This window comes from Oncorhynchus mykiss, chromosome 22, assembly GCF_013265735.2.
Source record: "Oncorhynchus mykiss isolate Arlee chromosome 22, USDA_OmykA_1.1, whole genome shotgun sequence".
In the NCBI taxonomy this organism is placed as follows: domain Eukaryota; kingdom Metazoa; phylum Chordata; class Actinopteri; order Salmoniformes; family Salmonidae; genus Oncorhynchus; species Oncorhynchus mykiss.
Genome location: NC_048586.1, coordinates 37,642,878 through 37,670,229, shown reverse-complemented (window position 1 = coordinate 37,670,229; position 27,352 = coordinate 37,642,878). Strand labels below are relative to the sequence as shown.

General features: G+C 42.3%; 1 protein-coding gene across 2 annotated transcripts in view; it reads left to right on the top strand.

The window, feature by feature from the left end:
• LOC110502101 (diacylglycerol kinase beta) overlaps window positions 1–27,352 on the top strand; it is a 147,053-nt gene that overhangs the window by 53,238 nt on the left and 66,463 nt on the right. For both annotated transcript variants that reach the window (XM_036959240.1, XM_036959239.1), the window contains 11 exons: window positions 1,081–1,344; window positions 5,137–5,262; window positions 7,238–7,287; window positions 10,928–11,002; window positions 11,178–11,297; window positions 11,526–11,643; window positions 21,270–21,358; window positions 22,763–22,879; window positions 24,276–24,374; window positions 24,659–24,766; window positions 24,900–24,973. In XM_036959240.1, coding sequence (XP_036815135.1) covers window positions 1,081–1,344; window positions 5,137–5,262; window positions 7,238–7,287; window positions 10,928–11,002; window positions 11,178–11,297; window positions 11,526–11,643; window positions 21,270–21,358; window positions 22,763–22,879; window positions 24,276–24,374; window positions 24,659–24,766; window positions 24,900–24,973 — 1,240 coding nt within the window. The remainder of the gene's footprint in view (window positions 1–1,080; window positions 1,345–5,136; window positions 5,263–7,237; window positions 7,288–10,927; window positions 11,003–11,177; window positions 11,298–11,525; window positions 11,644–21,269; window positions 21,359–22,762; window positions 22,880–24,275; window positions 24,375–24,658; window positions 24,767–24,899; window positions 24,974–27,352) is intronic.

Sequence of the window (27,352 nt, the reverse complement as noted above, 5' to 3'; positions counted from 1 at the left end):
GAACGGCCAGACGGAAGCCACTCCTCAGTAAAAGGCACATGACATCCCACTTGGAGTTTGCCAAAAAGGCACCTTAAGGACTCTCAGACTATGAGAAACAAGATTCTCTGGTCTGATGAAACTCAGATTGAACTTTGGCCTGAATGCCAAGCGTCACGTCTTGAGGAAACCTGGCACCATCCCTACGGTGAAACATGGTGGTGGCAGCATCATGCTGTGGGGATGTTCTTCAGTGGCAGGGACTGGGAGACTAGTCAGGATCGAGGGAAAGATGAATGGAGCAAAGTACAGAGAGATCCTTGATGAAAACCTGCTCCAGAGTGCTCAGGACCACAGACTGAGGCAAAGGTTCACCTTCCAACAGGACAACGACCCTAAGCACACAGCCAAGACAAGGCAAAAGTGGCTTCGGGACAAGTCTCTGAATGTCCTTGAGTGGCCCAGCCAGAGCCCGGACTTGAACCAGATCGAACATCTCTGGAGAGACCTGAAAATAGCTGTGCATTGACGCTCCCCAGCCAACCTGACAGAGTTTGAGAGGATCTGCAGAGTAGAATGGGAGAAACTACCCAAATACAAGTGTGTCAAGCTTGTAGCGTCATATCCAAGAAGACTCGAGGCTGTAATAGCTGCCAAAGGTGCTTCAACAAAGTACAGAATAAAGGGTCTGAATACTTATGTGAATGTAATATTTATGTTTTTAATTTTGTATCAATTTGAACATTTTTATAAAAAGCTGTTTTTGCTTCATCATGATGGGGTATTGCTGAGGAAAACTAAATATTAAATGATTGCAGAATACGGCTTTCACGTAACAAAATGTGGAAAAAGACAAGGGATCTGAGTACTTTCAGACAAGTAAAGGCCCCCCTGCCAAATCCTCCCCTAACCCGGACGACACTGGGCCAATTGTGCACCGTCCTATGGGACTCCCGGCCACGGTCGGTTGTGGCACAAGTCGGGTCTGTAGTTACGCATCTAGCACTGCGATGCAGTGTCTTAGAGTGCTGCACCACTGGGGACGCCTCCCTATTCTGTTTTGTCTTTCCTGAATTCCTCTTTTCTCTCTCTGTCTTCTAGGAATGAATGGAAAGAGCATCCTGATAGCCATGGGTCGACCCACGCCGGAACCTTCCACTATGATGGCCTCATGTTCAGGTGCCATATCCATCTCTCCCTGCTCCTCCCGTTCCTCCTCACAGCGCTCTGGGATGGGGCCCCACGCGCCTGGGGGGTCCTACCGCTCACCTGCCTGCACCCAGGTCAAACCCTCCACATGCAGCAGTAGTAACACCCTGACCCCCACCCCAGCCAAGTCCCCAGCCTCCCCTCGGCTCTCCCCAGGTAAACACCTTGTTCAGGTGCTGTAGGAACTTATACTGTTTTACTGGAAAAGTTGTGACGCAGGCTGTGTTAGACTGCTGTATTAGACTGCCGTATTATACCGCCATACAAGACCGCGGTATTAGACTATGGATTCCAATGATACAGTGCATTGTGAAAGTATTCGGCCCCCTTGAACTTTGCGACCTTTTGCCACATTTCAGGCTTCAAACATAAAGATATAAAACTGTATTTTTTTGTGAAGAATCAACAACAAGTGGGACACAATCATGAAGTGGAACGCCATTTATTGGATATTTCAAACTTTTTTAACAAATCAAACACTGAAAAATTGGGCGTGCAAAATTATTCAGCACCCTTAAGTTAATACTTTGTAGCGCCACCTTTTGCTGCGATTACAGCTGTAAGTCGCTTGGGGTATGTCTCTATCAGTTTTGCACATCGAGAGACTGACATTTTTTCCCATTCCTCCTTGCAAAACAGCTCGAGCTCAGTGAGGTTGGATGGAGAGCATTTGTGAACAGCAGTTTTCAGTTCTTTCCACAGATTCTCGATTGGATTCAGGTCTGGACTTTGACTTGGCCATTCTAACACCTGGATATGTTTATTTTTGAACCATTCCATTGTAGATTTTGCTTTATGTTTTGGATCATTGTCTTGTTGGAATACAAATCTCCGTCCCAGTCTCAGGTCTTTTGCAGACTCCATCAGGTTTTCTTACAGAATGGTCCTGTATTTGGCTCCATCCATCTTCCCATCAATTTTAACCATCTTCCCTGTCCCTGCTGAAGAAAAGCAGGCCCAAACCATGATGCTGCCACCACCATGTTTGACAGTGGGGATGGTGTGTTCAGCTGTGTTGCTTTTACGCCAAACATAACGTTTTGCATTGTTGCCAAAAAGTTCAATTTTGGTTTCATCTGACCAGAGCACCTTCTTCCACATGTTTGGTGTGTCTCCCAGGTGGCTTGTGGCAAACTTTAAACAGCACTTTTTATGGATATCTTTAAGAAATGGCTTTCTTCTTGCCACTCTTCCATAAAGGCCAGATTTGTGCAATATACAACTGATTGTTGTCCTATGGACAGAGTCTCCCACCTCAGCTGTAGATATCTGCAGTTCATCCAGAGTGATCATGGGCCTCTTGGCTGCATCTCTGATCAGTCTTCTCCTGGTATGAGCTGAAAGTTTAGAGGGACGGCCAGGTCTTGGTAGATTTGCAGTGGTCTGATACTCCTTCCATTTCAATATTATCACTTGCACAGTGCTCCTTGGGAAGTTTAAAGCTTGGGAAATCTTTTTGTATCCAAATCCGGCTTTAAACTTCTTCACAACAGTATCTTGGACCTGCCTGGTGTGTTCCTTGTTCTTCATGATGCTCTCTGCGCTTTTAACGGACCTCTGAGACTATCACAGTGCAGGTGCATTTATACGGAGACTTGATTACACACAGGTGGATTGTATTTATCATCATTAGTCATTTAGGTCAACATTGGATCATTCAGAGATCCTCACTGAACTTCTGGAGAGAGTTTGCTGCACTGAAAGTAAAGGGGCTGAATAATTTTGCACACCCAATTTTTCAGTTTTTGATTTGTTAAAAAAGTTTGAAATATCCAATAAATGTCGTTCCACTTCATGATTGTGTCCCACTTGTTGTTGATTCTTCACAAAAAAATACAGTTTTATATCTTTATGTTTGAAGCCTGAAATGTGGCAAAAGGTCGCAAAGTTCAAGGGGGCCGAATACTTTCGCAATGTTACTGCACTGTCATGCCTGGGACATTACTAATGCCTCAGCAAATAACTCCCTCTACAAATTCTACTGATTTTAACTCACAGCAAGGCATTTCAGCAGTTTCATAAAGTGTGGCTATAATGTCTGAGCTGTGGCAAGCAATTTATTTTTAATTTTTTAAAATATTTATTTAATTTAATCTTTATTTAACTAGGCAAGTCAGTTAAGAACTAATTCTTATTTACAATGACGGCCTACACCGGCCAAACCCGGACGACGCTGGGCCAATTGTGCTCCGCCCTATGGGACTCCCAATCACCGCCAGTGGGGATATGTAGGGCATGTGTACTGAGAGCTACATCAGCTTTACCGGCTTTACACAGGGATGAGATTCATTTAATTTGTTTTACATGTGGCTATCACATCATATCACCATATCAATATCAATATCAACATATTGATATCAATATAACCATATCAATATAACCATATCAATATCACCTTATCAATATCACCATATTAATATCAATGTCACCATATCAACATCACCACATTAATATCACCTTATCAATATCACCATATCAATATCACCACATCAATATCAAAATCACAATATTAATATCACCATGTCAATATCACCATATCAATATCAATATCACCACATCAATATCAAAATCACAATATTAATATCACCATGTCAATATCACCATATTAATATCACCACATCAATATCAAAATCACAATATCAATATAACCATATCAATATAACCATATCAATATCACCTTATCAATATCACCATATTAATATCAATGTCACCATATCAACATCACCACATTAATATCACCTTATCAATATCACCATATCAATATCACCACATCAATATCAAAATCACAATATTAATATCACCATATCAATATCACCATATTAATATCCATATTAATATCAATATCACAATATTAATATCACCATATCAATATTACAATATTAATATCACCATATCAATATTACAATATTAATATCACCATATCAATATTACAATATTAATATCACCATATCAATATTACAATATTAATATCACCATATCAATATTACAATATTAATATCAATATCACAATATTAATATCACCATATCAATATTACAATATCACCATATCAATATCACCATATCAATATCACCATATCAATATTACAATATCACCATATCAATATCACCATATCAATATCACCATATTAATATCACCATATCAATCTCACAATATCAATATCACCATATTAATATCACCATATCAATATTACAATATCACCATATCAATATCACCATATCAATATCACCATATTAATATCACCATATCAATCTCACAATATCAATATCACCATATTAATATCACCATATCAATATCACCATATTAATATCACCATATCAATATTACAATATCACCATATCAATCTCACAATATCAATATCACCATATCAATCTCACAATATCAATATCACAATATCAATATCCCCATATCAATATCACCATATCAATCTCACAATATCAATATCACCATATCAATATCACCATATTAATATCACCATATCAATATCACAATATCAATATCACCATATCAATATCACCATATTAATATCACCATATCAATATCACAATATCAATATCACAATATCAATATCACAATATCAATATCACCATATCAATATCACCATATCAATCTCACAATATCAATATCACCATATCAATATCACCATATTAATATCACCATATCAATATCACAATATCAATATCACCATATCAATATCACCATATTAATATCACCATATCAATATCACAATATCAATATCACAATATCAATATCACAATATCAATATCACCATATCAATATTACCATATTAATATCACCATATCAATATTACCATATTAATATCACCATATCAATATCACCATATCCATATCACATCACAATTTGCCATGTTGCTTAGTAATGCTCGTGGTCATTGCTGTATGACATCACCGTCTCTCATGGATACGCCATGTTCCATTCCTCTCCCACAGAGAGAATCAGAGGGGAGAAGAGGAGGAGCCCGTCCCCATTACCTTCCCCCCAGGTGGTGTTTCTGAAGGACATTGTGTGTTACCTGTCCCTACTGGAGAGGGGCACACCAGAGGACAAGCTGGAGTGTGAGTTACAGCGTCTAATTACTCGTGTGTAAACAACCAAGGTATTTGAGAGAGGTCAGTCATGTTGAGTAGTCAAAGGGTGTCACCTAAACTTCTCAGAAAGACATCCTCCCACAATCTGAGTGGATAAGTCAATTCATTAATTCAGGTAGGAAATCATTTTCCCAGCTCAGTCACCAAATACAGGTGGGCTTTCACGCACAAGCACACACACACACATACACACACACACCAGTGCCATTTCAGATGAGGGAGGACAATTTTAATTTTTTATGAGCATGGCCTTATTTCTATTACAGTTTATTGGATGACTGTCATTCATATTACATTCACCCAGGTAAATGTAACAGCGATAGTTTTAGGCTACTACATGGTAATATAATTTTCCCTATACCCATCATGAGGTTGCTACAACCTAGCCTTTGAATGAAAGTTTACAATGTAGGTGCGCACAGGTCGAGAGACAAATTTGATATGACAGACAGTGACACATGGACAGATAGTGACATTCAATACCACCTTGCACACTCTTGCCTGCATCTAGCTGATCTAGGGTGTAATCATTAGTCCAACAGTTGCAAACGAGAGTTTCTATTGGACAAATTCAGGTACGTTTATCCCCGTTTCGGCAGAATGAATACAGCCTTGATCACGTGTAAACACAGTTCACAGTTTCATAGCAGCCACGTTGTATTCCTTCTCGCATCAACGTTATGCGCTATCCACCTTTCACCTCTTTCCTACGCTTGTGGACATCAGCTGTATGTGACCAGGAAAAAAAAACTTTCCAAGCCAAGCCACTACACACAGCCTACATCGTTGTCACTATATTAGCTAAAGTAACGTCATGGTCAGCATAGCAAATAGAACTAACGCCTTTGTAAACCCAGCTACATTCAGTAACATTACAGTGTACAGTCAGGAAAGCAGTTACACCAGAGGGCCCCGGTGGCAATACATTTGTAAAACCAAAAGCTTGCCTTGACTTGGAAGAGTTCCAGTGTTGTGTGGGATAGTCATAGCCAGCTAGCTAACATAGCATCCCTCTGTTTGAGCAGGGTGTCTCGGTGGGCTAAACTAGCTAGCTGCATTTGCTAGCTATGTGAAACTGAAAGTACAAACAAATGATAACCTCTATGTCTCTCTATTTTCTTTCTCTCTCTTTGGGTCAACTACTCACCACATTTTATGCAATGCAGTGCTAGCTAGCTGTAGTTTATGCTTTCAGTACTAGATTCATTCTCTGATCCTTTGATTGGGTGGACAACATGTCAGTTCATGCTGCAAGAGCTCTGATAGATTGGAGGATGTCCGCCAGAAGTTGTGATAATTATTGTGTAAGTCTATGGAAGGGGGTGAGAACCATGAGCCTCCTAGGTTTTGTATTGAAGTCAAACTACTCAGAGGAGGACGGAAGCTAGTTGTCCTCCGGCTACACCATGGTGCTACCCTACAGAGTGCTGTTGAGGTTGTGAGCAGTGAGTCAGTAGTTAGGCTCCCCTTGGGATTAACTCAGCCTCAGTACCTGTCCTCGTTAGCCCATGGACATCCTAAACCCTGGTGTGTCCAATAGACTTTTTTAGCGTTGGGAGCTATATCCGCACAATTTGACACAGCTAATTGCTAACTGCTTCCGACATCCCAATAAAACAGGAGTACGTGTCACTCTCTATTACATCCCCTGCTCCAACAGAGGAGTGGTGTTGCGTCACGGTCTAATACTTCCCCTGCTCCAACACAGGAGTGGTGTTGTGTCACGCTCTAATACTTCCCCTGCTCCAACACAGGAGTGGTGTTGTGTCACGCTCAAATACTTCCCCTGCTCCAACACAGGAGTGGTGCTGAGTCACACTCTAATACTTCCCCTGCTCTACAGAGGGGTGGTCTGACTGGGAATTCAAGTGGTGCTGACAGACAGGGACTTCAAGACATTACAGCTGAATCATGGGGTCCCTTTTTTCTCGTTCCCCTCCAGTCATGTTCCGGCTGTACGACACAGATGGCAACGGAGTACTGGACAGCTCGGTTAGTGGCCCTCTCGTCTCGTCTCTTCTCCTCTCTTCTTTTCTACTGTTTTAATCTACTCTTTTCTTTTCTTTTCTTTCCTTTCTTCTGTTTTCTCCCCTCTCCTCCCGTCTCATTTCCTCCCTTCTCCTCCCCTTCCCTCCCCTCCCCTCTCCTTTCCTCTTCTCTCCTTTCTTCTGTTCTGGTCTCTCCTTTCCTTTCTTCTGTTCTGGTCTCTCCTTTCCTCTTCTCTTCTCTCCTTTCTTCTGTTCTGGTCTCTGCTTTCCTCATCTCCTCTCCTCTCCTCACAGTTCCTCTCTTCTCCTCTCATGCAGTGCTAAGCTCAGTGCAATTAGAACAACCCTGTTACAATACATCCTTATTTCCTCTGAACTGCACTGCTTCATTCTTAGATCCTTCAACAGTATACCGAGTCGATATGCAGGGGTATGAGGTAATTGAAGTAGATATGTAAATACACTACCAATACAAAGTTTTAGCACACCTTCTCATTCAAGGGTTTTTCTTATTTGTAACTATTTTCTACATTGTACAATAATAGTGAAGACATCAACACTATGAAATAACACATGGAATCATGTAGTAACTGAAAAAGTATAAAAATATTTTATATTTGAGATTCTTAGGATGATATCAGAGGATACTGTCATCATAGGATGATGTGGATGATATCAGAGGATACTGTCATCATAGAATGATGTGGATGATATCAGAGGATACTGTCATCATAGGATGATGTGGATGATATCAGAGGATACTGTCATCATAGGATGATGTGGATGATATCAGAGGATACTGTCATCATAGGATGATGTGGATGATATCAGAGGATACTGTCATCATAGGATGATGTGGATGATATCAGAGGATACTGTCATCATAGGATGATGTGGATGATATCAGAGGATACTGTCATCATAGGATGATGTGGATGATATCAGAGGATACTGTCATCATAGGATGATGTGGATGATATCAGAGGATACTGTCATCATAGGATGATGTGGATGATATCAGAGGATACTGTCATCATAGGATGATGTGGATGATATCAGAGGATACTGCCATCATAGGATGATGTGGATGATATCATAGGATGATGTGGATGATATCATAGAATGATGATATCAGAGGATACTGTCATCATAGAATGATGTGGATGATATCAGAGGATACTGTCATCATAGGATGATGTGGATGATATCAGAGGATACTGTCATCATAGGATGATGTGGATGATATCAGAGGATACTGTCATCATAGGATGATGTGGATGATATCAGAGGATACTGTCATCATAGAATGATGTGGATGATATCAGAGGATACTGTCATCATAGAATGATGTGGATGATATCAGAGGATACTGTCATCATAGAATGATGTGGATGTGGATGATATCAGAGGATACTGTCATCATAGGATGATGTGGATGATATCAGAGGATACTGTCATCATAGAATGATGTGGATGATATCAGAGGACACTGTCATCATAGGATGATGTGGATGATATCAGAGGATACTGTCATCATAGAATGATGTGGATGATATCAGAGGATACTGTCATCATAGAATGATGTGGATGATATCAGAGGATACTGTCATCATAGAATGATGTGGATGTGGATGATATCAGAGGATACTGTCATCATAGGATGATGTGGATGATATCAGAGGATACTGTCATCATAGAATGATGTGGATGATATCAGAGGATACTGTCATCATAGAATGATGTGGATGATATCAGAGGATACTGTCATCATAGAATGATGTGGATGTGGATGATATCAGAGGATACTGTCATCATAGGATGATGTGGATGATATCAGAGGATACTGTCATCATAGAATGATGTGGATGATATCAGAGGACACTGTCATCATAGGATGATGTGGATGATATCAGAGGATACTGTCATCATAGAATGATGTGGATGATATCAGAGGATACTGTCATCATAGAATGATGTGGATGATATCAGAGGATACTGTCATCATAGAATGATGTGGATGTGGATGATATCAGAGGATACTGTCATCATAGGATGATGTGGATGATATCAGAGGATACTGTCATCATAGAATGATGTGGATGATATCAGAGGATACTGTCATCATAGAATGATGTGGATGATATCAGAGGATACTGTCATCATAGAATGATGTGGATGTGGATGATATCAGAGGATACTGTCATCATAGAATGATGTAGATGTGGATGATATCAGAGGACTCTGTCATCATAGAATGATGTGGATGATATCAGAGGATACTGTCATCATAGGATGATGTGGATGATATCAGAGGATACTGTCATCATAGAATTATGTGGATGATATCAGAGGATACTGTCATCATAGAATGATGTGGATGATATCAGAGGATACTGTCATCATAGGATGATGTGGATGATATCAGAGGATACTGTCATCATAGAATGATGTGGATGATATCAGAGGATACTGTCATCATAGAATGATGTGGATGATATCAGAGGATACTGTCATCATAGAATGATGTGGATGTGGATGATATCAGAGGATACTGTCATCATAGGATGATGTGGATGATATCAGAGGATACTGTCATCATAGAATGATGTGGATGATATCAGAGGATACTGTCATCATAGAATGATGTGGATGATATCAGAGGATACTGTCATCATAGAATGATGTGGATGTGGATGATATCAGAGGATACTGTCATCATAGAATGATGTGGATGTGGATGATATCAGAGGACTCTGTCATCATAGAATGATGTGGATGATATCAGAGGACTCTGTCATCATAGAATGATGTGGATGTGGATGATATCAGAGGACTCTGTCATCATAGAATGATGTGGATGATATCAGAGGATACTGTCATCATAGAATGATGTGGATGATATCAGAGGATACTGTCATCATAGAATGATGTGGATGATATCAGAGGATACTGTCATCATAGAATGATGTGGATGATATCAGAGGATACTGTCATCATAGAATGATGTGGATGATATCAGAGGATACTGTCATCATAGAATGATGTGGATGATATCAGAGGATACTGTCATCATAGAATGATGTGGATGATATCAGAGGATACTGTCATCATAGAATGATGTGGATGATATCAGAGGATACTGTCATCATAGAATGATGTGGATGATATCAGAGGATACTGTCATCATAGAATGATGTGGATGATATCAGAGGATACTGTCATCATAGAATGATGTGGATGATATCAGAGGATACTGTCATCATAGAATGATGTGGATGATATCAGAGGACTCTGTCATCATAGGATTATGTGGATGTGGATGATATCAGAGGATACTGTCATCATAGGATGATGTGGATGATATCAGATTACTCTGTCATCATAGGATGATGTGGATGTGGATGATATCAGAGGATACTGTGGTCTGACTGACTTAATTTGTTTTCAAGGACACTCCCTATGATTTTCTTGGGCATGCCAAAATGTGGAGGATTTTTTTGTTCTCTAAACAGAGAACATATGTGATCATCTCTGTCAGTCTCTTGGTAGTAATGTCTGTGGATGTGTGAATGCGTTCATTTGTTATCAAGAAGACAGCCACAGTGATGTTGTGGTATAATGTTTATCTCGCTTGCTGGGTGTAGGAACTGGACCGCATCATCAATCAGATGGTCCACGTGGCAGAGTACCTGGAATGGGACTCGGCAGAGCTGCGACCGGTAAGGATGCACACAGCCTTGTGTGTCTTGTTTCCCCTGTTCCCAACGTCTTATGGCGACCTGAAAAGGCTAGCTTAACGACAGTGACAAGGAAATGTTGGATCATTACAGTGTTATAATTTGACAAGACTTTGCTGCACTCACCCTCTGTCCCCCCCGTCTCCCTGTGCTCTAGATCCTGAAGGAGATGATGGAAGAGATAGACTATGACCGGGACGGAACAGTCACCCTGGAGGAGTGGATCAGAGGAGGCCTCACCACCATCCCTCTGCTGGTCCTGCTGGGCATGGAGACGGTGAGGGTGCATGTGTGTGTGTGTGTGATATTATTTGAGAACGGATGCCGTATAGCAGATGCTTTTATCCAAAGTGCATACATGAGTGCATACATTTTAGTAAGTGTATATGATCCCTGTGGGAAGAGAGATAAAGTATGTGTCTGCGTGCGTTTAGAGTGTCAGTTCCACAAAATCAATTCAGAAAGATTGATATCTTTCTCTTTCTCTCTCTTTCTCTCTCTGTAGAATGTTCAGGAAGATGGTCAGCATGTGTGGAAACTGAAGCACTTCAACAAGCCAGCCTACTGTAACTACTGCCACACCATGCTGCTGGGAGTTCGCAAGCAGGGCCTCTGCTGCTCCAGTGAGTGTGTGTGTGTGGCCCTTAGTTCTACTGTCTCTCTCTGTCTCTTTATAGAGATACTTCAAGATTTTGGCAGAGTCAGAAGAACTTGTGGGTACCATTTTTATGTCTCTGTGTCCAGTATGAAGGAAGATAGGTCAGATTGTTTCACGAGCCAATGCTAACTTGCGTTGACTGGAAGTCTATGGTATCTGCAGAAAAATGCATTAAAAGTATAGGGAGTGTTACTTTTTTCACTGCGAATTATGGGAGAGCCGGGGGGGGGGGGGGGGGGGGGGGCTCAGCTCCCCTGAATGAGACATTAGCTCCCCTAAATGCAACAAAAGTACAACTTTGAAGGGGTCTCTAAAACATACTAACTTAATTATTCAGCCATTTGTTTAAAATGCAGTGGGAAATATGAAAATAAATGCTTGAAAGGAACACCCCAACCTCTCTGTCATGGTTTCAACCATTTATTTATATGTGATTGCACAAATCGTCTCCCTGTTCACTGTGCTGTCCACTCAGTAGTGCTAAATTTAGCCACAGCTGGGCTGAGTACATTGTACTAGTTCATTTTCACCATTTGTTTGCCATGTGCCCTTGATAAAAATAGCCTTGACTTATTCCAATGCATTAGATTTATCTGTACGTTTATCTGATGTATCATTGTTTGCTTTTGTCAGTCAGCTGTTTAGAGCGATTGATTATTTTCTAGCAGTATTTGTTTTCTTTCCTGGATCAGCTGATGATGGTCCACAATCTCACTAGACAATCTAATCCATCCTAAATGAATGACAGTAGGCCTAAAGTTAACTATTTATGTTAGAAGCATCCGACAGGCCTACATTATTTTGGATTTGTGTGCCCATGAGAACTGTTTTCACAGTGGAACATAATGAAATGTTATCTAGGCATATTTACACTTAGGCTACAGTGCATTTTCCGAGATCTCCAACATCCATGAATCGTACAGGGTTTAAGTTCAATGTTCTAATTCAAAGAACAGTCATACATGTAACTAATGTAAAGAAAGAAAGGTGGTGTTTTATGTCACATAATCTGTGAATCATTCAACTCATGAATTATGGACAACTCGTGAATTATGGACAACTCATGAACTATGGACAACTCATGAACTATGGACAACTCATGAACTATGGACAACTCATGAATTATGGACAACTCATGAATTATGGACAACTCATGAATTATGGACAACTCATGAATGATGGACAACTCATGAACTAGGGTGTAAAACATGTTTTGATTCAACTTGTGTATTATATTGAAGGTAGGCTATCTGTTCTGTGTGTGTTCATGTGTATAAAATTGCCTCGGCGTAGAGGGCAGGCTACCTGCGGTGTTGTAGGCCTAGGGCAGGGTAAACTCAACTAAACGTAGTTTACCAACCTTTTCCAGAAAAATGCATTAAAAGTATAGGGAGTGTTACTTTTTTCACTGCGACTGGCAATCAAAGTTTAGCCACCTATTTTTTTTACCACTGCATCACTGGCTATTGTTATCAAATCAAATCAGGCTTTATTTATACAGCATATTTCAGACATTGAATGCAACGCAATGTGCTTTACATGAGAAAACTATTAAAAAATGATTCAAATAAAGCTGCCATATTTAGTACACAACAAACAAAATACAATGGCTTGCGAAAGTATTCAACCCCTTGGCAGTTTTCCTATTTTGTTGCCTAACAACCTGGAATTGAAATATATTTTTGGGGAGTTTGTATCATTTGATTTACACAACATGCCTACCACTTTGAAGATGCAAAATATTTTGTATTGTGAAACAAACAAGAAGTTTTTTTTTTTAAATGGAAAACTTGAGCGTGCATAACTATTCCCCCCCCCCCCCCTCAAAGTCAATACTTTGTAGAACCACCTTTTGCAGCAATTACAGCTGAAGTCTCTTGGGGTATGTCTCTATAAGCTTGGCACATCTAGCCACTGGGATTTTTGCCCATTCTTCAAGGCAAAACTGCTCCAGCTCCTTCAAGTTGGATGGATTCTGCTGGCAATCTTTCAGTCATACCACAGATTCTCAATTGGATTGAGGTCTGGGCTTTGACTAGGCCATTCCAAGACATTTAAATGTTTCCCCTTCAACCACTCGAGTGTTGCTTTAGCAGTATGCTTAGGGTCATTGTCCTGCTGGAAGGTGAACCTCCGTCCCAGTCTCAAATCTCTTGAAGACTGAAACAGGTTCCGTCAAGAATTTCCCTGTATTTAGCGCCATCCATCATTCCTTCAATTCTAACCAGTTTCCCAGTCCCTGCCAATGAAAAACATACCCACAGCATGATGCTGCCACCACCATGCTTCACTGTGGGGATGGTTATCTCGGGGTGATGTTGGGTTTGCTCCAGACATAACGTTTTCCTTGATGGCCAAAAAGTTATATTTTAGTCTCATCTAACCAGAGTACCTTCTTCCATATGTTTGGGGAGTCTCCCACATAACTTTTGGCGAACACCAAACGTGTTTGTGTTATTTCTTTCTTTTTTTCTGGCCACTCCTCTGTAAAGCCCAGGTCTGTGGAGTGTACGGCTTACAGTGGTCCTATGGACAGATACTCCAATCTCCGCTGTGGAGCTTTGCAGCTCCTTCAGGGTTATCTTTGGTCTCTTTGTTGCCTCTCTGATTAATGCCCTCCTTGCCTAGTCCATGAGTTTTGGTGGGTGCCCTCTCTTAGCAGGTTTGTTGTGGTGCCATATTCTTTCATTTTTTAAATAATGGATTTAATGGTGCTCCTTGGGATGTTCAAAGTTTCTGATATTTTGTTATAACCCAAATCTGTACGTCTCCACAACTTTGTCCCTGACCTGTTTGGAGAGCTCCTTGTTCTTCATGGTGCTCCTTGCTTAGTGGTGTTGCAGACTCTGGGGTCTTTCAGAACAGGTGTATATATACTGAGATCATGTGACAGATAATGTGACACTTAGATTGCACACAGGTGGACTTTATTTAGCTATTATGTGACTTTTGAAGGTAATTGGTTGCACCAGATCTTATTTAGGGCCTTTATAGCGAAGGAATGAATACATATTCACAAACCACTTTTCCATTTGAATTTTTTTAGAATTCCTTGAACAAGTATTTTTTTTCATTTCACTTAACCAATTTGGACTATTTTGTGTATGTCCATTACATGAAATCCAAATAAAAATCTATTTAAATTACAGGTTGTAATGCAACAAAATAGGAAAAATGCCAAATGGGGTGAAAACTTTTGCAATGCACTGTAAAAACGAAAGAAGGACACAAACTGAACTACTAAAAAACACACTGAGGAAAAAAAAGCTAAGCTAAAAAGATTTGTTTTCATATCTATTTTAATAGTGTCCACAGTTTTTGCCCCACTCAGGTTCTCTGGCAGGTTCACTGCCCCAGCAGCCTTGTATGGCTCCTGGGCGATCCCCCACTTTAGGGGGGGGGCCGCCAGACAATAGGTCTGGGTAACTGTATATTCTCAGTATAATGAACGAATTGTGTTTTTTTTTGGTAGCATTTCGTAGTGTGACTGATTTTACTAAGTGCTTCTGTACTGTATAAAGTTAGAGGTCCGCTATTTGATAGATTCCCCCACTCCCCCTACCTCAGGCTTCCAGTGGGGAGACCAGTAGGTTGTACCCCCGCCCCTCTCCCCATCTCGTACTTCTGAGTGGGAGACCTTCCCAGGCAGTAGACTGCCTAGCTCACAAACTAGAATCAGGGCGCCCACTCCGACAAGGTTAATTGACCCACAGTCCCACACGGTGACATGATATCATTGACGTAATGTGCAAATGAGCAATAGAAAACCGTTTGCGCAACCGTTTGCGCAAATGTCACCATTCCAAATTTTTGGGTGCAGGAGCCCCGTGCCGCCCCCGAAAAGATGCCCATGTCGCCTATACCTAATTCCGCCACTGGACTGGGGGCATAATAACTAAAGGCTGCCTCCATGTCTCTTGGTCCTAGACTTTGGGATAGTTAAAAGGCTCCCTCTCCATGCCTCTTGGTCCTAGACTTTGGAATAGTTAAAAGGCTGCCTCTCCATGCCTCTTGATCCTAGACTTTGGGATAGTTAAAGGCCAGTACCAGAGGACCTGAGGGACCTACTGGGTACATAACTCAAAAGCATGTCTGAAATGTATTGGGGTGCACAATTGTGGATTGGTTTAAAAACCAATAGAAGAATCTTAAAATGTATTCTAAAGCTCACAGCCAGCCAGTGCAGAAACCTTTAAACCGGTGTAATGTGTGCTCTCCGTCTGGTCTTGGTCAGTACCCACGCTGCAGCATTCTGTATGTTTTGTAGTTGACCAATGGCTTTCTTGCGTAGACCAGACAGGAGAGCATTACAGTAGTCAAGCCTGCTTGTAATAAAAGCATGGATGAGTCTCTCTGTATCAGCCTGAGAGAGAAATGGCCTCACCTTGACAATGTTTCTTAGATGGTAAAAATGTATTTTGGTCACATTCCTATTATGTGATTTGAAATTCAGTTCAGAATCTAAAATAACACCTCGTTTTTTTTACCTGGTGTTTTATCTTTATTGCCCGTGAATTAAAATGTGCGGCCAGATTCTCGCTCTGTAAGTACCCCAGTCTTGTCTTAATTTAGCTGGAAGAAGTTGTGAGCCATTCATGTATTTAAATCACTAATACAGTCTAATAATTTATCCGTGGACCAATAATCCTCTGGTGACATAGAAATGTAAAGTTGTGTATCGTCTGCTTTTGCTTCAGAATGGAAGGTTGGACATTGGTTGATAGTTGCTAAGAGCTGAATAATCTAGATTACTTTTCCTCAGAAGGGGTTTCCACATAGCAGTTTTTAGAGCAGTGGAGTGCAGGGTGTGATAAACAATGGCTTGCACTTCTTCAGAAATGCAATAAAAAACTGTTTTGAAGAATGTGGTGGGGATAGGATCGAGATAGCAGGGAGAAGGCTTAAGTTGTGATATCACTTTCCTGAGCATGTCTGTGGCAACCAGGGAAAAATAATGAGTAATGTCTTTGCGTGGTGGCCTAGAGCACATATCATCAAACTTCTCATCATGCTTGACTGATACCTTGTAGCCTAGTCTAGTAAATTGACTGTACGTGTTAGGGTGACCATCACGTTTTTTCAGTCAAAGTTTCAGACCTATTGCAGGTGTCTTGACTTTTTAGGATGCAAAAAAAAAAAAAAAAAAAATTGTCAGCAAGACGCATTAGTTAATGTAGGCAATGGCAATCCCCTAACGTCATTTGACATCCTTTTTGGTGTTTTGTAAACATGTCCATTCATCATACTGCTCACATCCACTGCACTATTTTGATTATTTTGGAGTCGGGGAACACGCACTGGTAGTAGTGATTGGTTTGACAATCAAATAAAAGCATCATGACTGGTTGTGTTCAAATTACAGTGCCTTGCGAAAGTATTCGGCCCCTTGAACTTTGCGACAAGGCACTAGCACTAGCACTTTGCGGCAAGGCACTGTACATACACTCAATTAGTATTTGGTATCATTGCCTTTAAATTGTTTAACTTGGGTCAAACTTTTCGGGTAGCCTTCCACAAGCTTCCCACAATAAGGTGGGTGAATTTTGGCCCATTCCTCCTGACAGAGCTGGTGTAACTGAGTCAGGTTTGTCGGCCTCCTTGCTCGCACATGCTTTTTCAGTTCTGCCCTCAAATTTTCTATGGGATAGAGGTCAGGGCGTTGTGATGGCCACTCCAAAACCTTGACTTTGTTGTCCCCAAGCATGGAAGTATGCTTGGGGTCATTGTTAGTTTGGAAGACCCATTTGCGACCAAGCTTGAACTTCCTGACTGATGTCTTGAGATGTTGGTTCAATATATCCACATAATTTTCCATCCTCATGATGCCATCTATTTTGTGAAGTGCACCAGTCCCTCCTGCAGCAAAGCACCCCACAACATGATGCTGCCATCCCCTGTGCTTCATGGTTGGGATGGTGTTCTTCGGCTTGCAATTCTCCCCCTTTTTCCTCCTAACATAACGATGGTCATGATGGCCAAACAGTTCTATTTTTGTTTCATCAGACCAGAGGACATTTCTCCAAGAAGTACGATCTTTGTCCCCATGTGCAGTTGCAAACCGTAGTCTGGCTTTTTTATGGCAGTTTTGGAGCAGTGGCTTCTTCTTTGCTGAGCAGCTTTTCAGGTTATGTTGATATAGCACTCGTTTTACTGTGGATATAGACACTTTTGTACCTGTTTCCTCCAGCATCTTCACAAGGTCCTTTGCTGTTGTTCTGGAAGTGATTTGCACTTTTCGCACCAAAGTGTGTTCATCTCTAGGAGACAGAACGCGTCTCCTTCCTGAGTGGAATGGCGACTATGTGGTCCCATGGTGTTTATACTTGCATACTAAAAATCAAATCAAATCAAATTTTATTTGTCACATACACATGGTTAGCAGATGTTAATGCGAGTGTAGCGAAATGCTTGTGCTTCTAGTTCCGACAATGCAGTAATAACAAGTAATCTAACTAACAATTCCAAAACTACTGTCTTGTACACAGTGTAAGGGGATAAAGAATATGTACATAAGGATATATGAATGAGTGATGGTACAGAGCGGCATAGGCAAGATACAGTAGATGGTATCGAGTACAGTATGTACAAATGAGATGAGTATGTAAACAAAGTGGCATAGTTTAAAGTGGCTAGTGATACATGTATTACATAAGGATACAGTCGATGATATAGAGTACAGTATATACGTATGCATATGCGATGAATAATGTAGGGTAAGTAACATTATATAAGGTAGCATTGTTTAAAGTGGCTAGTGATATATTTACATCATTTCCCATCAATTCCCATTATTGAAGTGGCTGGAGTTGAGTCAGTGTCAGTGTGTTGGCAGCAGCCACTCAGCTGTTTAACAGTCTGATGGCCTTGAGATAGAAGCTGTTTTTCAGTCTCTCGTCCCAGCTTTGATGCACCTGTACTGACCTCGCCTTCTGGATGATAGCGGGGTGAACAGGCAGTGGCTCGGGTGGTTGATGTCCTTGATGATCTTTATAGCCTTCCTGTGACATCGGGTGGTGTAGGTGTCCTGGAGGGCAGGTAGTTTGCCCCCGGTGATGCGTTGTGCAGACCTCACTACCCTCTGGAGAGCCTTACGGTTGAGGGCGGTGCAGTTGCCATACCAGGCGGTGATACAGCCCGCCAGGATGCTCTCGATTGTGCATCTGTAGAAGTTTGTGAGTGCTTTTGGTGACAAGCCGAATTTCTTCAGCCTCCTGAGGTTGAAGACGCGCTGCTGCGCCTTCTTCACGATGCTGTCTGTGTGAGTGGACCAATTCAGTTTGTCTGTGATGTGTATGCCGAGGAACTTAAAACTTGCTACCCTCTCCATTTTCCTGACACCACACTCCGAGGGCCCTCACCTCCTCCCTGTAGGCCGTCTCGTCGTTGTTAGTAATCAAGCCAACCACTGTTGTGTCGTCCGCAAACTTGATGAATGAGTTGGAGGCGTGCGTGGCCACGCAGTCGTGGGTGAACAGGGAGTACAGGAGAGGGCTCAGAACGCACCCTTGTGGGGCCCCAGTGTTGAGGATCAGCGGGGAGGAGATGTTGTTGCCTACCCTCACCACCTGGGGGCGGCCCGTCAGGAAGTCCAGTACCTATTCCTCTTGTCCAGATGGGTTAGGGCAGTGTGCAGTGTGGTTGAGATTGCATCGTCTGTGGACCTATTTGGGCGGTAAGCAAATTGGAGTGGGTCTAGGGTGTCAGGTAGGGTGGAGGTGATATGGTCCTTGACTAGTCTCTCAAAGCACTTCATGATGACGGATGTGAGTGCTACGGGGCGGTAGTCGTTTAGCTCAGTTACCTTAGCTTTCTTGGGAACAGGAACAATGGTGGCCCTCTTGAAGCATGTGGGAACAGCAGACTGGTATAGGGATTGATTGAATATGTCCGTAAACACATCGGCCAGCTGGTCTGCGCATGCTCTGAGGGCGCGGCTGGGGATGCCGTCTGGGCCTGCAGCCTTGCGAGGGTTAACACGTTTAAATGTCTTACTCACCTCGGCTGCAGTGAAGGAGAGACCGCATGTTTTCGTAGCAGGCCGTGTCAGTGACACTGTATTGTCCTCAAAGCGGGCAAAAAAGTCATTTAGTCTGCCTGGGAGCAAGACATCCTGGTCCGTGACTGGGCTGGATTTCTTCCTGTAGTCCGTGATTGACTGTAGACCCTGCCACATGCCTCTTGTGTCTGAGCCGTTGAATTGAGATTCTACTTTGTCTCTGTACTGGCGCTTAGCTTGTTTGATAGCCTTGCGGAGGGAATAGCTGCACTGTTTGTATTCGGTCATGTTACCAGACACCTTGCCCTGATTAAAAGCAGTGGTTCGCGCTTTCAGTTTCACACGAATGCTGCCATCAATCCACGGTTTCTGGTTAGGGAATGTTTTAATCGTTGCTATGGGAACGACATCTTCAACGCACGTTCTAATGAACTCGCACACCGAATCAGCGTATTCGTCAATGTTATCTGACGCAGTACGAAACATCTCCCAGTCCACGTGATGGAAGCAGTCTTGGAGTGTGGAGTCAGCTTGGTCGGACCAGCGTTGGACAGACCTCAGCGTGGGAGCCTCTTGTTTTAGTTTCTGTCTGTAGGCAGGGATCAACAAAATGGAGTCGTGGTCAGCTTTTCCGAAAGGGGGGCGGGGCAGGGACTTATATGCGTCGCGGAAGTTAGAGTTACAATGATCCACAATGATACTATTGTTTGTACAGTTGAACGTGGTACCTTCAGGTGTTTGTAAATTGTTCCCAAGGATGAACCAGACCTGTGGAGGTCTACAATTTATTTCTGAGGTCTTGGCTGATTTATTTTGATTTTCTCATGATGTCAAGCGAAGGGGCACTGAGTTTGAATGTAGGCCTTGAAATAGATCCACAGGTACACCTCCAATTGACTCAAATTATGTCAATTAGCCTATCAGAAGCTTCCAAAGCCATGACATCATTTTCTGGAATTTTACAAGCTGTTTAAGGGCACAGTCAACTTAGTGTATGTAAACTGGAATTGTGATACAGTGAATTATAAGTGAAATAGTCTGTCTGTAAACAATTGTTGGAAAAATTACTTGTGTCTTGCACAAAGTAGATGTCCTAATCGACTTGCCAAAACTATAGTTTGTTAACAAGACATTTGTGGAGTGGTTGAAAAACAAGTTTTAATGACTCCAACCTAAGTGTATGTAAACTTCAGACTTCAACTGTACCTTAAAATGGCACTGAGAGACTCCGGGGAAGTAGATAAAGGGCCTCATTGCCAAAATACCGAAGTATCCCTTTATCCCTTTAGAAAGTCCCTCTTTCTGTCCCTGGTTGGCTTTTACAGCTCCATCCACTCTCTGTTTCTCTCTTCCTGCCTTTCAGTTCTTCTCTCTGTCTTTCAACCAGATGTTTATATTATATTTATATTTATGTATCTTATTCAGTCCTCCATTCTGTGAATAATAAACATGATTGCATTACTTATTAATTATCTATTATCAAGGATAATGCTATCGCTTGGTAAATGTATTACATGATTCAGTGAAAGGGTTGGTGTTGCTACTCAGTGTTCGTCCACTGGTGAACTGTCTCTCTCTGTACCTCTGTGTTTCAGTATGCAAGTACACAGTCCATGAACGCTGTGTGTCCAAAGACATTGCTGCCTGCATCAGCACCTATGCCAAGTCCCGCAGACACACCAATGTGAGTACACAACTACACACACAAAACACACACAAAAACACACCGGCACACGTTTATTTTATTTTACTATTCTTGTGGGGACCAAACAGACGAGTCCCATTCAGAATCATATTTTCACTAAACCCTAACTCCTAACCCTGATTGCAACCCTAACCCTAAACCTAACCCCTAAGCCTAAAATAGCATTTTTCCTTGTGGGGACTGGCGAAATGTCCCCACTATTCTTTCACATCTAAATAATGTTGCTGAGCAAGGAGCAGAAAGGTCCTGGGTGCAGGGATTCTCTCTCTCTCTCTCTCTCGCACACACACACGCACACGCACACACACACACACACACACACACACACACACACACACACACACACACACACACACACACACACACACACACACACACACACCCTTATGCACAGGCTCATGGGTGCAGAGAGATCATGCAGTGCTACTAATGTTGTTAACTGTGTCTATATTTAACCCCTAATTTAAGTAGATACCTTCTGGAATGATCTCACAGACTTGGAGTTGTCCCTCTAAGACCTTCTCTTTCTCTCCAGATGGAATTGTACTCTGTTTCAGCTCCACTTCACTTTTTCAAGTCTGATTCAATAACAGAAGATGCCTTTCAGATGGTCTCTTATTTTAGTAAATGTCTGGAACAAAATATAACACGTTTAGCACTGGATTAATGTTGTAACTTCCTTTAAATCATGACTGTTGTCTCTCTCTCCCTCCCTGCCTCTCTCCCTTCCTGCCTCTCTCCCTTCCTGCCTCTCTCCCTTCTTCCCTCTCTCTCTCTCCCTTCCTCCCTCTCTCTCCCTTCTTGCTTCTCTCCCTCTCTCCCTTCCTGCCTTTCTCCCTTCCTGCTTCTCTCCCTTCCTGTCTCTCTCCCTTCCTGCCTCTCTTCCTTCCTGCCTCTCTCCCTTCCTGTCTCTCTCCCTTCCTGCCTCTCTCCCTTCCTCCCCTCCTCCCTCTCTCCCTTCCCCTCTCTCTCTCTCTCTCTCTCCCTTCCTGCTTCTCTCCCTACCTGCCTCTCTCCCTTCCTGCCTCTCTCCCTCTCTTTCTTTCTCTCTCTCCCTTCCTGCCTCTCTCCCTTCCTGTCTCTCTCCCTTCCTGCCTCTCTCCCTTCCTGCCTCTCTCCCTTCCTGCCTCTCTCCCTCTCTTTCTTTCTCTTTCTCCCTTCCTGCCTCTCTCCCTCTCTTTCTTTCTCTCTCTCCCTTCCTGCCTCTCTCCCTCTCTTTCTTTCTCTCTCTCCCTTCCTGCCTCTCTCCCTCTCTTTCTTTCTCTCTCTTCCTTCCTGCCTCTCTCCCTCTCTTTCTTTCTCTCTCTTCCTTCCTGCCTCTCTCCCTTCCTGCCTCTCTCCCTCTCTTCCTTCCTGCCTCTCTCCCTTCCTGCCTCTCTCCAGGTCATGCAGCATGTCTGGATGGAGGGAAACTCTCCCACTAAGTGTGACCGCTGTCACAGAAGTATCAAGTGCTACCAGGGCTTAACGGGCCTACACTGTGTGTGGTGTCAGATCACTGTGAGTAGTACACACCTCCCTGTACTGGAGAACTGGAATAGTTACAATGTTTTGGTTCATAGTGCCTCATGTCAAGTGCCTTGGCTAGTATCAAGTGCTTCAGAAGTCTTCTGCTAATAAAAATGATCTGGCCTAGCTGACTTGCCTAGTTAAATAAAGGCTAAATAAAATAAAATATATAATGGTCCTGAAGAAATTCACTGCAATAGTTTGTAATCAACCTATTATTTTTCACATTTTTACTTTACCTAAGATGTCCTCTAGATGTCACCATTTACCTTTAAATGTTAAATAATATATAATGAACACTCAAACTGTGATTCATCAAACCACCAGTAAGTGGAGTTCAAAGAGCATGTTAGGATTGTCAGTTTAGCTTAGTGATGTTCTCATCCCTTTAGCATCACTGCAGTTTAGCTTAGTTATGTTCTCATCCCTTTAGCATCACTGCAGTTTAGCTTAGTGATGTTCTCATCCATTTAGCATCACTGCAACTTAGCTTAGTGATGTTCTCATCCCTTTAGCATCACTGCAACTCAGCTTAGTGATGTTCTCATCCCTTTAGCATCACTGCAACTTAGCTTAGTGATGTTCTCATCCCTTTAGCATCACTGCAACTTAGCTTAGTGATGTTCTCATCCCTTTAGCATCACTGCAACTTAGCTTAGTGATGTTCTCATCCCTTTAGCATCACTGCAGTTTAGCTTAGTGATGTTCTCATCCCTTTAGCATCACTGCAGTTTAGCTTAGTTATGTTCTCATCCCTTTAGCATCACTGCAGTTTAGCTTAGTTATGTTCTCATCCCTTTAGCATCACTGCAGTTTAGCTTAGTTATGTTCTCATCCCTTTAGCATCACTGCAACTTAGCTTAGTGATGTTCTCATCCCTTTAGCATCACTGCAACTTAGCTTAGTGATGTTCTCATTCCTTTAGCATCACTGCAACTTAGCTTAGTGATGTTCTCATCCCTTTAGCATCACTGCAGTTTAGCTTAGTGATGTTCTCATCCCTTTAGCATCACTGCAACTTAGCTTAGTGATGTTCTCATCCCTTTAGCATCACTGCAACTTAGCTTAGTGATGTTCTCATCCCTTTAGAATCACTGCAGGCATTCATTCTCAGTCCTGGAAGCAGCTACTGTACTCATTACATGAATCAGACTTTGGCATGAACCAGGGGAAAAAGGATATATTCCTATAGCAGTTTATGTTCCGGTATTATTAGCTTCAAGCATTTATGGGGCTTTTGAGTGAAGTGTTTTGAATAACATCTGCCGCTGTGTCAAATGACGTGTGAATATATCTTTTGGTATTCCTTTCCACTCTCCTCCTCCATTCTCCTCATCTTAAATAAAGGTTAAATAAAATAAATAAAAAAATCTTCCTTCCCGATCAGCTCCACAATAAGTGTGCGTCCAACATGAAGCCGGAGTGTGATGGAGGAGCCCTTAGAGACCACACTCTACTCCCCTCCTACATCTGCCCTGTCGTCCTGGTGAGATCACATGAAATCAATCACACTCTGAAACTCCTATTTATTTATCTCCAATACTTTCAATAATGAAAAACACTAACACCACCTTGAGATATAATTATAGATCCATAAAGGTATACACTTGCCCCGTTTCTCTGTAACAATTCATAAACTCATAAACAAATGTATCTTTGTCTGTCCGTCTGTCCGTCCGTCCGTCCGTCCGTCTGTCCGTCTGTCCGTCTGTCCGTCTGTCCGTCCGTCCGTCTGTCCGTCCGTCTGTCTGTCCGTCTGTCTGTCTGCAGGACCGTCATTCTGTTGTGAAGCGGGGTGAAGGGGACTCCCCGCCCAGCAGCAGCCCTGACAACATAAGTCAGAGCTTGAAATTCACAGGAGACGGACAAGCACTGCAGGTGAGTAAATCAAGCCCAGAGCATCTTCAGTGGTTAAAGCCTTGTTGATGGCAGGTTAAAGTGTGTGCTGTGTTTGCATGGGTATACACTACTCTACAGTATCTCATTAGCCTGTCTCTGATCTCCTATTCAGATCACTCCTCTCCCGGGTACACATCCCCTCCTGGTCCTGGTCAACCCAAAGAGTGGAGGGAGACAGGGGGAGCGGTAAGTCACAGTGTCTCATATTACTAACGGATTGAAACACTCCTGTAATACACACTAGAATGTGGACACCTGCTTCCATTCAGCCTCAAGAGCATTAGTGAGGTCGGTGTTGGGTGATGTTGGGCGATTAGGCCTGGCTCGCAGTCAGCATTCCAATTCATCTCAAAGGTGTTTGATGGGGTTGAGGTCAGGTCTCTGTGCAGGCCAGTCAAGTTCTTCCACGCCGATCTTGACAAACCATTTCTGTATGGACCTCGCTTTGTGTACGGGGGCATTTTAATGCTGAAACAGAAAAGGACCTTCCCCAAACTGTTGCCACAAGGTTGGAAGCACAGAATCGTCTAGAATGTCATTGTATTCTGTAGCGTTAAGATGTCCTATCACTGGAACTAAGGGGCCCGAACCATGGAAAATAGCCCTAGACCATTATTCCTCCTCCAACAAACTTTACAGTTGGCACTATGCATTGGGGCATGCAGCATTCTCCTGGCATCTGCCAAACCCAGATTTGTCCGTTGGACTGCCAGATGGTGAAGCGTGATTCATTACTCCAGAGAACGTGTTTCCACTGCTCCAGAGTCCAATGGCGGCTAGCTTTAATCCACTCCAGTCAATGCTTGGCATTGCGCATGGTGATCTTAGGCTTGTTTGCGGCTGCTCAGCGATGGAAACCCATTTCATGAAGCTCCTGACAAACAGTTATTTTGATGACATTGCTTCCAGAGGCAGTTTGGAACTCGGTAGTGAGTGTTGCAACTGAGGACAGATAATCTTTACACACTGTGGCCTTCAGCACTTGGCGGTCCCATTCTGTGAGATTGTGTGGCCTATCACTTCGTGGCTGAGACGTTGTTGCTCCTAGATGCTTCCACTTCCCAATAACAGCACTTACAGTTGAACAGGGCAGCTCTAGCAGGGCAGAAATCTGACAAACTGACTTTTTGGAAAGGTGGCATCCTATGACAGTGCCACGTTGAAAGTCACTGAGCTCTTCAGTAGAGCCCATTCTACTGCCAATGTTTGTCTATAGAGGTTGCATGACTGCGTGCTCAATTTTATACACCTGTCAGCAACAGCTGTGGTTGAAATAGCCAAATCCACATACTTTTGGCCATGTAGTGTATGTTTCATACAGCCCTGTAATGCTATTGACAAAGTGTTATAAAGACTGGCTGACTGTTCATCATAGAATCAAAGTAATGTGAAGCTAGCATAGCTAAAGCTAGCAACAATAACAATCTCCTGGTCTGTGGAGATTCAATTCTATAATTTTTAGGCTATGTAATTACAGAGGATTTAACATTTTGGAAATAATGATGGTCTATTGGCTGTTCTGACACAGTGTCCGAAAAGCAGTTGTTAATGAAAATGAATGTGTTCACTGTTTCAGCATTCTCTCCTCTCTCCTCCCACCATGCATTTCACAGCACCGGGAGGCCTGCTTTGTTGGCTTCAGAAACTCCATCACCATAGCAACACAGTCTTAAATACCACTTAAAAGGGAAATTATTCTCTATTATTAGACATGTTCTCCTAAAAAAAAGATGCATTTAATCTCTGAGTACAAAAACAAAGCCTATTTCTGCCCTCTTTGATGTCAATAAGGAAATGAAAGGGTTGGTGTTGAGTCACTGATTGGTCCTGTTATTGTGAATGAGGCTTTCAGGCAGTTTAATGACTGTTTTACAGCATTTTAAATGTCACACGGTCCTCTTATGTTAAGTAGTATATTTATACAAATTTTTCCTTCTGAATGAACTTCATAAACTTAAATTTAAGTTTTCTTCATGACACATTCATAACAGTATCATAGCAAACTGTATCTGACACACCATATAGAATGAGTTGCATTCTGAGCCAAATGTTTTGTTTGTGGTGATTCTAACCTAGCTGTCGGCTTTCTGTTGTCTTTTGCTACTGCTTTTCACACTCTGACCAAAGTGCAGTGTGGGTATTGGAAGCTACTGACGCAATTACCAGTGCAAGGTCAATGTGGAGCCTTCAATATAATAGATCTCTGATACAGCTCCTGCTGGTCAATGTTACAGGAATCTGCTATGTCAATGGGCACAGTAAGCTGTAGAGATAATTACAATTTTAGAGCGAAATGACATTTACTGTGGACACCATGTCAACTGTGTTGATTAAGTAAAACTTGTAATTAAATGTTGCTACTTTACATTCTATGTCTGTCTTTGTACGCATGATCTCTCATTCCCTCACTCTATCTCTCTCTGGTTCACTCTCTCTCTCTCTGGCTCACTCTCTCTCTCTCTCTGGCTCACTCTCTCTCTGGCTCTCTCTCTCTCTGGCTCACTCTCTCTCTCTCTGGTTCACTCTCTCTCTCTCTCTCTGGTTCACTCTCTCTCTCTCTCTGGC